The sequence below is a fragment of the Hemicordylus capensis genome, chromosome 1 (assembly GCF_027244095.1).
Source record: "Hemicordylus capensis ecotype Gifberg chromosome 1, rHemCap1.1.pri, whole genome shotgun sequence".
Taxonomy (NCBI): Eukaryota; Metazoa; Chordata; class Lepidosauria; order Squamata; family Cordylidae; genus Hemicordylus; species Hemicordylus capensis.
The window spans coordinates 364,886,440-364,902,983 of NC_069657.1; the positions used below are offsets into that span (position 1 = coordinate 364,886,440).

General features: G+C 42.3%; 1 protein-coding gene across 5 annotated transcripts in view; it reads left to right on the plus strand.

Moving 5' to 3' along the window:
* The window catches only part of TIAM2 (TIAM Rac1 associated GEF 2), a 243,443-nt gene that overhangs the window by 114,814 nt on the left and 112,085 nt on the right, over positions 1-16,544 (plus strand). For all 5 annotated transcript variants that reach the window (XM_053293460.1, XM_053293483.1, XM_053293477.1 and 2 more), the window contains 2 exons: positions 14,544-14,729; positions 16,394-16,540. In XM_053293460.1, the coding sequence (XP_053149435.1) occupies positions 14,544-14,729; positions 16,394-16,540 (333 nt within the window). The remainder of the gene's footprint in view (positions 1-14,543; positions 14,730-16,393; positions 16,541-16,544) is intronic.

Below are 16,544 nucleotides of genomic sequence, written 5' to 3' on the forward strand. Positions count from 1 at the left end.
AACCATTGAATTGGCTTCAGTAAATAATTCCAGCAACAGCTTATCTTCTTATCAAAAACAGTTTTATAATGTGTTTACATTTCTACTTCAGGAGCTTCTATAGCCTGAACATTTTATAGTTGAGACAGGTTTCTTCTCTGTCTGCTAGGTGGAGAGTGTGCCTCTGAACATCTTTAAAGCACCTTCACTTCACCACTGAAAGCTGGATTGTTGTGGTTTCACAACAATCCATTGTAGATGAAATGCTGGGGAAGCAGGCAGACTGCAGGATTGCTTGATCTTGCTTTCCAACTGGTGTCTCTGGAGTGAATTCACTCCGCTCTTTTCTCAGTTACTTTAAACTCTATTAAAAGTTACTATGGTTAGTATGGTTGACACTAACACATGTTCCTTGTGGCTGAAATCTAAATCTCTTTCCCTAAACAGGGGGACTCTGTTTTGCTAAGAGCATTAACTATGGTTAACATCGGTGTTAAGTTAATGCTTAACTGGTGGTCAGGATGGGGAAGGGGTTTACTCCAAAGTGGGGGAAGGACTGGGGAAAAGAAGCAGCCCAAGGACTGCTCAGATTATACTAGTCCTAAGATGACCACAGCCGATGTCCTACATATAGGATGGATGGTTTGATTGATTAAGTGCCGTCAAGCTGGTGTCGACTCTTAGCGACCACATAGATAGAGAGACTCTAGGGAGAGATAGAGAGACTCCAGGATGATCTGCCTTCAACTTGGCCTTTAAGGTCTCTCAGTGGTGCATTCATTGCTGTTGTAATCGAATCCATCCACCTTGCTGCTGGTCATCCTCTTCATCTCTTTTCTTCAATATTTCCTGGCATCATGGACTTCTCAAGGGAGCTGGGTTTTTACATGTGTCCAAAGTATGATAGTTTGAGCCTGGTCATTTGTGCCTTGAGTATAATGTGAATATAATGTGTTCAGCAGCTCCTAATTCTATATGTGAGTTTCACTCACACTCATATAGAGGATTAGGAGCACAGACGTTCATCACATTCCAATTATGCACCCTGCACATCGCTTAAATGTGGCCTTTAAAAATTGTCGGTTTATTTTGTTTAATGTCAAAGAAAAGGGAAGCCACAAGTGCACAAATGGGGAACCTCAAAGGTGTATTAGAAATGTTTGCTATTTTTAAGTCCCATACATTTTGAGTGGTTACTTTGGGCAGTGATAAGCCAAGCAGTATTTGTTGTTATCTCAGTTTTGTATTGTCCAGACTTCAGCCCCCCAAGATGGATGGGACTACATTTTTACTCTGAACTTGGTCACATTTCATTCTTTGCTTGCTACTTTTAATTGTCTGGTTTCTGGTAGGGATGTGCGAATCAATTCATGGCTGAATTGATTAGACTCAAATCTGGGTGATTTAACATAGAATTGAATCACTCTTGAGGATGCTTACCAGATTTGATGTTGAGTTGAATCACTCTCAATTCGAGCTTGAATCATTTTGGCAATTTGAGCCTCCATTTTGTCCCCAGCAATCTCCATATTGACTCTGAATTTCTGCTGTTGGTGCCAGGAGGGAATTTTTATGTGTGACTTATTGGCTGTAAAACGACTTCTTCATAGGGAATCTTTATGAAGAAGTTACTTCACAACCGAGAATCCACATTCACACCACTATGTGTGGATTCCCAGTCATGAAATAACTTCTTCATAGCCATTCCCTATGAAGAAGTCATTTCACAACCAAGAAGCCACACATAACAATTCCTTAAAAAAAATTGTGTGGCTTCCATATGAAGAAGGGATGCCCTATGAAGAAATCATTTTACAACTGAGAATCTACAACACATAAACATTCCTAAAAATTCACCCCTTTGCCCTTTGGGGGTTGGGTGGAAATTGGCATCCATGGGGCCCTGCCACCCAATCTGCTTTGGTGCCACCCAGCCCTTAAAAATTTGGCCAAATTGATTCAAATTGACCCAGATTCAAGGGCAGCATATTCGAGTTCAAATCTAATGAGGCTAATTTGATTTAAACTCAAATTGAATTGCAAAGATCAATTCATGCACATCCTTAGTTTCTGGAAGGATGAAGAGGCAATTTAAACTAACCAAGTGTGTCTGAACAGCATTAGAAAGTCTCACTCAATAAAGTGAGATATCAATAAATATATCAATAAAGGATAGATATCTTCATGTATTTGCTGATAGAATATAACCCGCCCCACTTCATTTTAACTACCTGCATCTGTGTGATACAGGAGGATTTTACCTGTGAAGACACATACCACAGTGAACAAGTTAGTACAGGAGACACTTGATATTCACGGGGGTTCCTTTCTGGGCTGTAGCCACGGATATGGAAACCATGAATATTGAGTCATTGGGCCTATGGGATCGTGAGGGTTAGGTTCCCGGTCAGCTAAAAATTAGCTGAAAATGGCAGAAAATTGGCCGAATTTCACAGGGGGAGGAACTCTTTACCATTCTCTGCTGCTCCCCCTGAGGCATGCTGTGCCCCTAAATCAACCAAAAATTGGCGTTTTTTTAATCCCCCACCGTATTTTTTACAAAGATGGGAGCCATTTTGTGGATCCATTGAAGAAAAAGGGTGGAAATTACTTCCACAGTCATCTCTGCCCATCACATAAGAACAGCCCTGCTGGATCAGGCCCAAGGCCCATCTAGTCCAGCATCCTGTTTCTCACAGTGGCCCACCAGATGCTGCTGGAAGCCACAGGCAGGAGTTGAGGGCATGCCCTCTCTCCTGCTGTTACTCCCCTGCAACTGGTACTCAGAGGCATCCTGCCTTTGAGGCTGGAGGTGGCCCACAGCCCTCCGACTGGTAGCCATTGATAGACCTCTCCTCCATGAAGTTATCCAAACCCCTCTTAAAGCCATCCAGGTTTTTGGCTGTCACCACATCCTGTGGCAGAATTCCACAAGTGGATCATGTGTTGTGTGAAACAGTACTTCCGTTTGTTGGTCCTAGACCTCCTGGCAATCAATTTCATGGAGTGACCCCTGGTTCTAGTGTTGTGTGAGAGGGAAAAGAATTTCTCTCTCTCCACACCATGCATGATTTTATAGACCTCTATCATGTCTCCCCGCAGTCGTCTTTCTTCTAAACTAAAAAGCCCCAGGTGTTGTAGCCTTGCCTCATAAGGAAGGTGCTCTAGGCCCCTGATCATCTTGGTTGCCCTCTTCTGCACCTTTCCTAGTTCTACAGTATCCTTTTTTAGATGTGGTGACCAGAATTGTATGCAGTACTCCAAGTGTGGTCGCACCGTAGTTTTGTATAAGGGCATTATAATATTAGCCATTTTATTTTCAATCCCCTTCCTAATGATCCCTAGCATGGAATTTGCCTTTTTCACAGCTGGCACACATTGAGTCGACACTTTCAACAAGCTGTCCACCACAACCCCAAGATCCCTCTCCTGGTCAGTCACCGACAGCTCAGATCCCATCAGCGTATACTTGAAGTTGGGGTTTTTCGTTCCAATGTGCATCACTTTACACTTGCCAACAAGTGTTGAAGCGCATTTGCCATTTTGTCACCCACTCCCCCAGTGTGGAGAGATCCTTTTGGAGCTCCTCACAATCCGTTTTGGATTTCACTACCCGAAAGAGTTTGGTATCATCTGCAAATTGGCCACCTCGCTGCTTAACCCTGCTTCTAGATCATTAATGAATAAATTAAAAAGCACCAGTCCCAGTACAGATCCCTGGGGGAATCCCACTTCTTACTTCCCTCCATTGTGAAAACTCTCCATTTATACCTACCCTCTGTTTCTTGTCTTTCAACCAGTTAGCAATCCACACATGTACTTGTCCCATTATCCCATGACTGCTAAGTTTCCTCGGGAGTCTTTGATGAGGAACTTTATCAAAAGCTTTTTGGAAGTCCAGGTATGCTATGTCAACTGGATCACCTTGAACCACACACTTGTTGACACTCTCAAAGAACTCCAAAAGGTTTGTGAGGCAAGATTTCCCTTTGCAGAAGCCATGCTGGCTCACTCCCAGCAGGGCCTATTCTTCTAGGTGCTTTACAATTTTATCCTTGAGGATGCTTTCCATCAATTTGCCTGGAATGGACGTTAGGCTAACAAGCCTGTAATTTCCCAGATCGCCCCTGGACCCCTTTTTGAAAATCGGGGTTACATTTGCTACTCTCCAGTCCTCTGGTACAGAGTCCGATTTCAGGGATAAGTTAAATATTTTAGCAAGGAGGTCGGCAATGTCAAATTTGAGTTCTTTGAGGACTCGTGGATGGTTGCCATCCGGCCCTGGTGATTTGTTAGCTTTCAGTTTTTCCAGACAGTTTAGAACATCATCTCTTGTCACTTCTATCTGACTCAGCTCTCTAGCTTCCATCCCTAAAGAGCCTGGTTCAGGAACAGGTATATACTCAGTATCCTCTGCTGTGAAGACAGACGCAAAGAACTCATTGAGCTTCTCTGCAACCTCCATATCCTCCTCAATAATCCCTTTCACTCCTTCATTGTCTAATGGTCCAACCACCTCCCTGGCAGGTTTCTTGCTTCTGATGTATTTAAAGAAGTTTTTTGTTATCCCCCTTGATACTTTTGGCTAAATGTTCCTCGTTCTTTTTTCCTCCCTTATTGTCACCTTGCATTTCTTTTGCCAGAGTTTGTGTTCCTTTCTGTTCTCTTCGTTTGGACAGGCCTTCCAATTTCGGAAGGAAGTCTTCTTCCCTTTTATAGCTTCTTTGATGGTACCTATTAGCCATGCTGGCATCCTCCTGGACTTAGTGGTACCTTTCCTCCTTTTGGGTATACTATCTAACTGGGCTTCTAGTATTGTGGTTTTGAGTAAACTCTATGCATTCTGGAGCGAAGTGACTCTTCTGATTTTCCCTTTCAGCTTTCTTTTCACCATACTCCTCATTTTGGAGAAGTTTCCTCTTCTGAAATTCAAAATGTCCGTGTTAGATGTCCTTGGTGATTCTCTCCCCGCATGTATGCTGAATTTGATGGCACTATGTTCACTGTTCCCTAAAGGATCGATGACACTGACATCACGCAGCAAGTCCTGGGTGCCACTCAGAATTAGGTCCAAGGTTGCCTTCTCTCTGCTTGGTTCCAAGACCAACTGTTCTAGGGCACAGTCTTTTAGCATATCTAGAAATTTGACTTCTTTGTCCTGACCTGACTGTGAATTTACCCAGTCTATGTGTGGATAATTGAAGTCACTCATAATTACAGCCCTGCCTCTCCTTGATGCTTCCCTGATTTCCTCCTGCAACTCCCAGTCACTGTCAGCATTTTGATCCGGAGGGCGATAGCACATCTCCAGTAGCACGTTCCTTTTCAGGCCTTGTATTGTCACCTACAGGGTTTCTCTGGAGGACTCCAGTCCACCTAGGTTTTCTAGCTTGTTAGATTCTATCCCTCCTTTAACATACAGTGCTACCCCTCCTCCAAGGTGCCGCTCCCTGTCCTTTCTATAGAGTTTATACCCAGGGATAACAGTGTCCCACTGGTTCTCACTGTTACACCATGTTTATGTTATGCCCACTATACGTATCTATTTCTGCATTAGCAACCAAGCACTCCAGCTCACCCATCTTGGCTTGGAGGCTTCTGGCATTGGCATACAAGCACCTATACTCTCACCTGATGTGTGCTATTCTTATGACTCTTTGACCTGCTGGCACAGGTTCCCGTCTGCTCTTTATGAGGTTCTTCTCTGTCCCCTTCTCTTTTATCTGAATCCTTTGCACCTGCACATTTTAAGAGATGGCTTTTGCCAAATGGGATACTTCTCAGCTCCCATTGGCTGTTCCCTAGGCGTAATTTTAAAAGCTGCTCTGCAAGTTTTTTGATTTTAATCGCCAGCAGTCTGGTTCCATCTTGGTTCAAGTGCAGCCCGTCCCTTTTGTACAGGCCTTGCTTGCCCCAAAATGTGTCCCAGTGCCTAACAAATCTAAACTCCTCCTCCCAGCAACAGCGTCTCATCCACATATTGAAACTCCTCAGCTCTGCCTGTCTCACTGTACCTGTGCATGGAACAGGTAGCATTTCTGAGAATCCTGCTTGGGGGTCCTGGACTTCAAAATGCTACCTATCTGCCTAAATTTGGCTTCCAGGACCTCCCGACTACATTTCTCCACATCATTGGTGCCAACGTGCACCACGACAGCTGTTTCCTCCCTAGCACTGCCTAAGAGCCTGTCTAGATGCTGCGATATGTCCGCAACCTTCGCACCAGTCAGGCAAGTCACTGTGCAGTCAACACGCGGATCACAAACTCATCTCTCTATACCTCTAATGATCGAATCACCCACTACAAGGAGGCCCCCACCTCCCCAGAGGAGTATCCCCTGTGCGAGAGGATATGGGTTCATCATCCATGGAAGGGGGGTCCCTTCTAAAGGAGCATTTCCCTCTTCCTCAGACCAGTGTCCTCCTTGCCCAAGACCTTCATTCTCCCTGGCAGCAGAGGAGCTACCAGCCCTGGAGTGGGATGCCTCTATCACATCCCTGAAGGTCTTGTCCACATGCCTCTCTGTCTCTCTGAACTTCTCCAGATCCGCCACCTTGGTCTCAAGAGAACGAATTTGTTCCCTGAGGGCCAGGAGCTCCTTGCACTGAGCACACACCCATGACTTCTGCCCATGGGGCAAATAGTCATACATGTGGCACTCTGTGCAATACAATGGGAAGTGCCCCTTCCCCTGCTGACTTTCTTTCTTCATACTGTTTGTGTTGGCTGTTTACAGTATTTAGAAATAGTTTATTAGAAGTAGTTTATTATCTGTTTATTAGATAGTTTATTAGAAGGATAGGTCTCTGCTGTAATGGTCAGCTATTTATCTGTCCAAACAGCCTTTCCCAAGAATATGAGAGATACGAGGGAGGGATTTGTACTTGCGTTCTCTTCTCCACCAGGCTCCTTGTGATCGCAGGGGCTTGTTCAAGGCTCCCATGCACACTTCCTGCTAAACTGCTGCAAAACCCCTACGTCCTGTTTGCTATCCCTGGTCACTATGCTCTCGGGCCTTCAGCTCTTATGTAGAGTAGCCTTCCAACTGAGACATGGGATGTGAGTCAAAGGAATGTGGGGCTTCTCCAAGCCCTAGCTAACTCCACCCCCTCCAGGCAGGGACAACAGAGTAAAACACTGGAGTTTGGTAGCCCTAGCAAATCCTAGCCCTGGGAAATTCTAACCCTAGCAAATAATACACACACACACACACACACCCCTACCCCTTAAAGAGAAACAGGCCCTGAAAATCTCCCCCCTTCCTGTTAGTTTGTTTGAAGGGGAAAAGGCTAGATGTTTAGAAAAGCTTGCACACCTTCTCAGCTGTGTCTTGCTCACCTTCTCAACCCGTGGTGTCTTTTTTCTGACTGTGCGTACGCAAATCTGTGGATAATGAGGTCCACCTGTATCTGAAGTGCCAGTGTGCTTTTTGTATTTTCATTTTTAAGGGAGTTCTATTGTATCTATAAAGCTCACAACAAATATTTTCCACAGAACAGGAAGTACTGTGTTCAAAGCAGCACTGCAGATCAGCTGAAATAAATGTGCTCCAGATGGAATTATCCATTGTACCAGGGTCAAGCCCACTTCATTTGTGGTTATATGTGCAAAGGGATCTTTAATTAGGACAAGGAGGTAGAAACTCTGTTCTTACATTTTAAATAAAAGAGCATTTCCAGATGCTGCTTTGACTGAATCTTACAGGCATCAAGATATTTGATTCTCAGATGAATTTAAAGGAATCTTTATCAAGCTGTCTTCACTCCATTCAGAATCATCTACAGATTAGACGGCAAATGTCCATTGTTTAACTATCTAGAAAACCATGTTTATTGCTCAGGACTGTAACCAGGTCCTTTGTGGAAGAAGCAGCAAGTTTCTTTGGATGAAGTTTAATAGAATGTTTGTGGGACTGTATAGACTTGGTCCAAATGCTTCACTCTTTTTCAGGGACAACAGGAGCTGCTATGCTTTCTTCACTAGAAAAATAACAGCATACAAGTGGACCTCGTCACATGCAGTCCTGACACCTACGGTTTCGCATATCTGCTGTCGGGCAATGGAAATCCGACCTCAGTATGCTTTTTTTAAAGGGTTAAACTCCACATATCTGTGGTTCCTAGGTGGCTGGATATGACCTCCAAGGTCATTTCCAGCCACCAGTTTGTAACTCTTTTTGATTTAACCCCTCTTGCGATTGTTCATGAAAAAATTGGCTGAATTGGATTTTTGTGGGGGGCATTGCTGGGGATCTGGAGAGCATGATACATTGCTTTTTTGCCCCTATTTCTGTCTTTTTTGCCTCCAGGAACCTAACCCCACAATTCCCATTCACTGTAGGGTAGAATGGAACCCCTGTGGATAAGGTGGTCCACCTGTAAAGTAAAGTTGTGCCATTGAGATGATGTCGACTCCTGGTGACCACAGAGCCATGAGGTTTTCTTTGGTAGGATACAGGAGGGGTTTACCATTGCCATCTCCTGCACAGTATGAGATGATGCCTTTCAGCATCTTCCTATATGGCTACTGCCCGATATAGGTGGGTCAACCTGTAGATTATTATAAAGCTTTGAAATGTGTGCTCCTCTGCATGATTTTGTTTTGTTTTTAGTTAAATCAATTAAAGGGATATAGTTGTAGGAACACATCTGTATTAACAATGTAAAATAAGGCAAACCTATTTTGTTCCAGTAAATATATGTAAATATAATATGTTAATATAATATAATATAGAAAATATGTAAATATAATATGTAAAAATATGTAATATAATAATAAATATAATAATAAAAAATATGTAAATATAATATAATATAGAAAAATATATATCTTTTGTGAGAGCTATTGTAGAGATTTACATATCAAGCGGTATAAAAATATGATAAATAAAATTGTTGACTAGAGAAAAGCAGATAGCAGGATAATTCCTCTTTCTTGCTTTTCCACACCAGTTTCAAAATAAAAGCAGTGTGCAGGCACAGCACGGTACTTACATAGTTATAATTTTGACATACATACACATGTGTGTGTGTGTATGAATATTAGTAGTCCCAGTAGATATGTGGGATTACAGCATATACTTCATTTCATTAGAAGAGGTCTTAGGTGTGTGCGAGCCAGTTCAAATCAAGCTGGCCCAGTTTGGCCGGACCGAGTTCAAACTGGACTGGCCATGGTTCTAAGAACTGGTTTGTGGGCTGGTTCGGGTATATTTGTGAAGAGGAATCCTTGAGAAAGAGGCCTCTGTACCTTTTAGCAGAGGCTGTGGCATAGGTGGCATCGAAGGCGGCGGGGGAGCTTGGAGGAGTGCTCCCCCCACCATCTCATATGTCTTCGCTGCCTATGCTAAGGCCTCTGCTAAAGTTCCAGAGGCCCATTTCTCTCCCGCATCCACCCCCCGCCCGGCCTTTAGGGAGGATTATGGAATGCCCCCTTTACTTATAAAGGGGAATCCTCAAGGATTCCCTTTTACAAGTATATTTGAACAGGCCTGCAGACTGGTTTGGTCCAGTTTGATGGTTCAACCAGACCCGGTTCGGTCGAACCTGGAACTAGGCCAGGTCAGTTCGAATTCAGTCGAATTTGAACTGAACGGGCCAAACCTGTTCCATGAATATCCCTAAGATGTGGTGTTGATCACATTTATATGCTGCCTAGCCAAAAATCTCTAGGAGGTTTAGTATGAACTGTAGTATAAGGACTAAACAAAAGATCTGTCATGCTCAGAAGAGGAGAGCCCCATGTTCAAAGACAAGGTTAGCAAAGGAAGTTGACTGTATGTTCTGCTTTGTGTGTCCAATGTTTTTTTGTTTGTTTTTTAAATTATTTGTATACTTGCTGTTCAGGTCAAGGCCTCTCAAAGTGGTTTATATACAATTAAATCCAGAAAATAATCATGTGTTTTTGCTGGTGCTGCTAGTTATTAAGGCTGTGATACGCCCAATGCAAATAGCTCCCATTAAAATGACTCCTGGGAGAATTTGGCAGCAATTGACTGTTACGGGGGGTGGGTGGAGTTCTTCTCCATTGGGTCACATATGTAACAGCAGGACCTGCCTGCTGGCTCTTCTTTTTAGTGTCCCTCAGCTAAGCTAATGGGAATTTTAGTTTGAAAGTGCATCTGCCAGATGTATGGAAAAGCTGAAGCTGTTGGCATCCAAGCCACTTAAGACTTTTTAGGATTTCCAAGGGTGGTCCTTCCGTGAGTTGAGGTGCTCCAGTCACCTCACATGGCAGATTATTGGGGTGGCAGCAAGGTTTCAAGAGGCCTCCCTCTGCCCCCCTTACCCACCTTCTTCTGGTGCCCTCCCCTGCATTGCAGCAGCTATTCAAGCAGTGGCACAACCATCACTCTTCAAAAAGCTGTTCTGAATGGTCCTCCCCCTTCTCTGGGTTTTCTCCCCCCCCCCTTTCTTCACACACTAGACTGGTTATGAAAAGGGTTAAGAAATGGAGAGGAAATGAGGAAAGTGCGGCAGACTATTGGAGATCCTCTGTAGAATGCCTCTGGTTTTCTTTCCTCATTCCACTTCTTCTCCTTTTTCACTAGCAGTCCAGTGGCATCAAAACAAGGAAGTAGAGGAGGAGAGCACACAGCACGTTGGGTATTGCTGCTGCAGAGGAGGAAGTGAGTGTGTGTGCCCATGCGTGCGAGGGAGTAGTGCTGGCATTTGGCAGTGGGTGTGTGCAAGAGGAGCAGCATTTGGCACCCTCCTTCAGGTACACTGAGGTCTTGGATCTTGATGGTTGAGAGAGGAGCCCAGCCCTGACTGTAGTTTAGGAGTGCTTTATAGCTGAAGACTTTGGTCTTCAGACTTTGAAGACTTTGGGTTCCAGGGAGCCAAACTGAGGCTCCAGAAGATCTGCCCTGGGGAACATAAAACCCTCTGACCACAAGCCTCACAAGCTCTGAGTTTTGTCTGCCCAGATCTGCACGAGAGTAATGCGTTTACTGCATCAAATTGGCTTTAAGAAGTCTTGTTAAAATACAAAAAAAAAAAAAAAAAAAAGATGAAAGAATTCTCCTGTGCATGGTCAGTCATCCTTATGGGTACAATATGCATTATGTCTGAGATGTACAAATTGGAATGTCAAAAACTTTATCTGGTGTTTGCAATGTAGTTGAAAGGCTCTTCATATAAAGTAGCTTGGTGTTTTCAAGGACGAAGAAGCTCTTTAGGACCTCAGCAGTTTACATATATCTGTACCTGGAGATACTGGCCCCTAGAGATAATGGCACATGGAATGTGTACACAGTTGAGCAATAATACTCTGGGCAAGTGCAAAAATTAAGCAAATACAGTTGTGAAATGAACAGCCATAATTCCCAATGGCTGTCTAGCATGCAACTACATTTACACAATTTCTGTGTGTATTCAGAGTATTATTGTGCAACTACATCAACTCGAGGCCTACATTAACATGGAGACAGCTGCAAAGATCTGATTTCAACACCACCCTGAAGATATGAATCAAGCAGGAGAACTGTGGGATTTGTGGGAAATTTCTACAAAGACTAGTTTTCTACACTGAATCTAAAGCAATTGTTTTTAACTAACTGATGTTTCTTTTGAAGAACCAGGCAAGGCTGTTACACATAACTATCTACATTTATTAACAATTCAGGTTGGTAAACTGTACGGCATTCTTGAAGTCCTGCTGCTAAGTGAGCTTTTCTTAGTGAGAGACTGTTACTTCCACCCACTTTACATTCCTAGATGTTTCCCTCCAAAACCTAACTTAAATTCTTAAAGTGGTACCATCACTATCACCAAATTTGTGTGTTTTAAAAAAGAAAAAGAGATATGAAGTACACATTTTAAGTGAACAGAAATTATCTGCTTCTTGTGGTGTCTTCATTCACTGTTGTAGCAATCATGAGGTGGGGTCACATTGTCACTGTTACTGAATCCACTAATTTCATTTAATTGTATATTTTTGAAGGAAATTATGACTTCATTTTAGTTAAAGGATAAGTGACATTTTACACTTCTCTTCCTCACAGTGGGTAGATATTCCCTTTTTAAAAGGCTGAAAATTCAGTAATCCAAAATCCTTCGATTTAAGATAAGAGTTAAGATGCTTTACATTTTAACTCATGCTCTAAAAAGCATGGAAATTCCAAATTAAAGTGCCCATCTTGACTTATGCACCATATAAGCTGAAAATGCTTTGTGAAGTTTGGTATATTATACTGGCTTTAGAAATGGGGCTCCATGCACCCTCACTTTGTCTTGGTCTTTCATCTGGACTGGGGAGGGTTGCATCCGGGCAGACATTCAACATGTGCAGCTTCCCTAATCACTTGCTAGATATTTCCCTGGTGAATTTCTGCCTGATGCAACTCTACAAAGTGCTTCCTCTAGTATTACTCTGTATATATTGAATATACAGAGTAATATGTTGCAAGCTAAAAGTTTTTTAAACTTGGAAAAGGAATTAGGTGGGGGGCTAATGGCAGTCAGCAGATTCTTCTGAATGTTTGTTTGCTTCCTGCCAGCTAATCAGATGTATATCCAGAAGGCAGTTGTGTTTACTGCCTGAATCAGTTAACAATGGTTTTGCTCTTAGGAATAAGAAAAGACATTTTATTCCCTCCTACACAATATTCATCTTGTCACCTCTGGAACACATTCTGCATATGTAAAACAAAAGTTTATAATGTCACCTTTTAAAATAACACACACATGCATGCTCACCCACCTACCCCTTTTGACTTAGAATATTTTTAAAACAAAGAGATGAAATGCAAAATATACTAATCCGTATCCTTGTAGTACCCTGATCGTAACTAGAAACCATTTAGGCTTCTAGTGAGGTTGTACTTCTATTTTGTATTGGTTAGGTTTACAAGAGGTAAGACTTACAAGAGTAAGATCCCATCATTCCTATCTGTCCTGGTACAGGTGGCAAATTTTGCCAGGTTAAATGAGTTGTCTGGGAACAAGTCACATGTGCCATTTACTACTTGCTCAGATTTCACTTCAGGGAGACTTGTAAATCAAAGATATTTAATTTTTTTTTATTTTAATCTTTCCTGAAGCACCTTCTCCTTAAGTCCTACTTCAAGTCAATCCACAATTCAAGGATGATGTTTTATTATTAAAACATATTTGAACAAGGGCTGGACCTCAGGACTCTGAACTGAAAATTTGAGTCCTGGTTCTGAAAATTTGAGTCCATGTCTCTGTAGAAAAAGCTGCAGCTACTACAGTATTGAATTGGGTACCATGACTGGTGCTGCAAATAGTACAGGCAGCAGGAGGGGTTTGTGGCATATCATTTGAACTCCTCCCCTGTCCTTAATTGCATTACATGACATTCCACAAGGTGCTGTTAGATGTTTTATAGTGCTTTTAGAATAGTGGTGTTTTACTACTATAGATCATGTTGGGATCTGCACCCAATAGCTCTGAATTTAGAGATCCAATGTTGGAATTGCACTGGTATTTATATGTGGATGGTGGAAACCTCTTGCGATATCGAGACATATAATCATAAATCACCATGAAATAGATCCAGAAAAGTGAAACTTCCATAAAAATATTGACTGGCTCACCTGCCCACATAAATCTATATTAGTCATTTCTTGCCTTAAGGAAGCAATTCTTGTGGAACTCCTCTCTAGCAAGTGACTATTTAGACGCCTGCCTTTAAATATTCAAACTATTGCAGAGTGTTCTAAAGGAAAAGACATGCTTAGCAACTGTATACTGTGATTATGATCCAGAAATGTGAACACGATATAGGGAGGAGCATCTTCGCATGCTTTTTTTCTTGAAGGCAAGGTTTTGAGATGGTCCATTCTGGGTTGGGACTTGGGGTATTAAATCATTCCCTCTCCTTGGGGTTTTTCCTGGGCAAACTATGCATACAGGAGGACCTTGGTATTAGCTAGGGTTCCATTCTTCAAAAAATGGGGGTGGGGACACAAATAAAAGCCAAGTAAAGTTCCCTACTATGCTTCGTGGGTCCCCAGTGGTCCAGCAGTGCCCCCCAAGAGACTCAATTCCTCCATTATTTGGTGAAAAAAAATCACGTTTTTTGTTTTTTCTTTTGAAATGAGCCACAAATAGCTCCTGAGCACAAAATGGCGGATACCAGCCACCCCTGATCTGCGGATACTAAAATTTAACCCCCCCTTTTATGTATCTGAGGTTGGGTGTCTACCCGACTGCAGATACACGAAAATCCACGAGTAACAAGGTCCTCCTGAACACCTTAGCACTGTAAATGTTCGGAATATGCAAGTTATATATATCGGATCAGGTGTGGTTATATAAAAAAATATTGTGGTCAGAAAAAAACAGTAAATGCTGTAAGATACCTCTCTGGGAGCTCTTCTGTCTCATTAATGCTTCTAGTTTTCCCCCTTTCATTTATGGCATCTTTTGATGATTGATAAAACAATGTGATCAAATACATTTTGGGAAGAGAGACACTAATCAAACCTTAAGTTATTCCAGGTAGAAGTAATTTAGTAGACGGTTGCAATGTGTAGCTTTTTTCTCTCTCCACACAACCCTTTATTTTCTTCTAATATTTCATTTGTGTATTTGAACAGATCCAGCAGTGGGAGCAGAATCTAGAGAAATTCAACATGGATCTCTTCAGGATGCGCTGTTACCTAGCCAGCTTGCAAGGTGGGGAGTTACCAAATCCAAAGAGCCTTTTGGCTGCTGCAGGTCGTCCTTCAAAGATAGCACTAGGAAGGCTTGGCATCTTCTCGGTCTCATCCTTTCATGCACTGGTGAGCTGGCAGGGGATTCTTTTAAGTATAATAAAGTATAAGAAGTACAAGTACATTTTTCCCCACAAATGTGCTTTTAATGTTTAGTAACTTCCATGGCTAGAGTTATTCTGAAGCCAGAGTTTGTATCTTCTTTTCTGTTTGAGGAGAAAATTCTAACATGAGTAATTTTGTACTATGGAAATATTGCCTTATTGGAAAAAGCACACAAACTGCTTGTGGTGATGTCACACATGATGATTTTGCTCTGCATTCATTCTCAAGGAAATTGTAATTGACCACCGCTTCCCTGTACATGGATGCAGTGAAATAGATGAGGGCATTATCTGCATGCTGCTTTTCACCTTTTTTCATATAAAAGCTTATGGTATAGGAAACTTGTTGTATTGTAAATATGAATTAAATTCTTATTGAAAAAGCAAATAAATGTTTTGTTACCTTTGACTCCAAAGGTGAGAAACAGCAGTAATGATAGCATAACTACTACTTGCCAACAGAGATGCTCTTGCCTAAAATGCTAGCATTCCATTAAGCTTGTAATTCAACCATATGGCAAGAGGTGTTTCACAGAGGTAGGGCAACTAGTTTTTCTTTAATTGTTTTAGCTGCCTGATTTTCAAAAGGAAGGATGCCTATTGCTATAATTATATATGTGTGTGTGTGTGTGTGTGTGTGTGTGTGTGTGTGTGTGTGTGTGTGTATATATATATATATATATATATATATATATATATATATATATATATATAGCGCACCCGTCGCTAATCCCATGCGTAGCATTGCAAGAGTTCGCAAGCAATCTGCTGGCAGTGGGAGAGGAAAGCATCGATGGACAGGCTTGTGGGCGAGGCAAGAAACAAAATGGCAACGAGGGGGAGAAAACAGTGGCAGCAGTGGCAGGTGGGTGGGTAGGGGAAGAAAATGGCAGCGGGCGAAGAAAACGGGGGGGGGGATAGAGGTGCAGATGGTCTGTGCCCGGCCCAGCTAGGTTTGTTTTTTTTTTTAAAGGCTTTCTCCAACTCTCATAGGGACATAGGAAGCTGCCATATACTGAGTCAGACCATTAGTCTGTCTATCTCAGTATTGTCTACACAGACTGGCAGTGGCTTCTCCAAGGTTGCAGGCAGGAATCTTTCTCAGCCCTATTTTGGAGATGCCAGGATGCTCTTCCCAAAGCGGCTCCATCACCTAAAGGGAACATCTTATAGTGCTCACAAATTTATTCTCCCATTCATATGCAACCAGGGCAGACCATGCTTAGCAAAGGGGACAAGTCATGCTTGCTACCACAAGATGAGCTCTCCTCACATGTTTTAAAGGAAAACTTGCACTTCTTGTCATCTTTCAGAATAATTGGAGGGGGTGGAAGTGGAGTCTTCTTTCAGAAAAAATAAGAATGAGGAATGTGCGTGATACATTTCTGTGTTAGTGTATGTGGTACCAAAGTGAACGGAGATATAGAGAGGCCAGTAGCAGAGCGTTACCTTGTCTTGAAGATGGATTCTGAGATTTTCACACTTTTATTTTATTTTATTTTATTTTATTTCACACTTACTTTTAATTAAGTTTTTGGTTGCTTTTTGCTTAATGAACAAGATATTAAGAACATGTCTCTGAATGCCTGTCTTTCTTTGTGCAAACCCCCCACCCTTTTAAAAAATTAGATCTGCTCCAGGGATGAGGCGGCTCTTAGGAAGCGAACTCTGTCTCTGTCACAGAGGGTACGGAGTAAGAAGGGTTTGTTTTCCTCCCTTAAAGGACTGGACACTCTGGCAAGAAAGACAAAGGAGAAAAGGCCTTCTATAACTCAGGTAG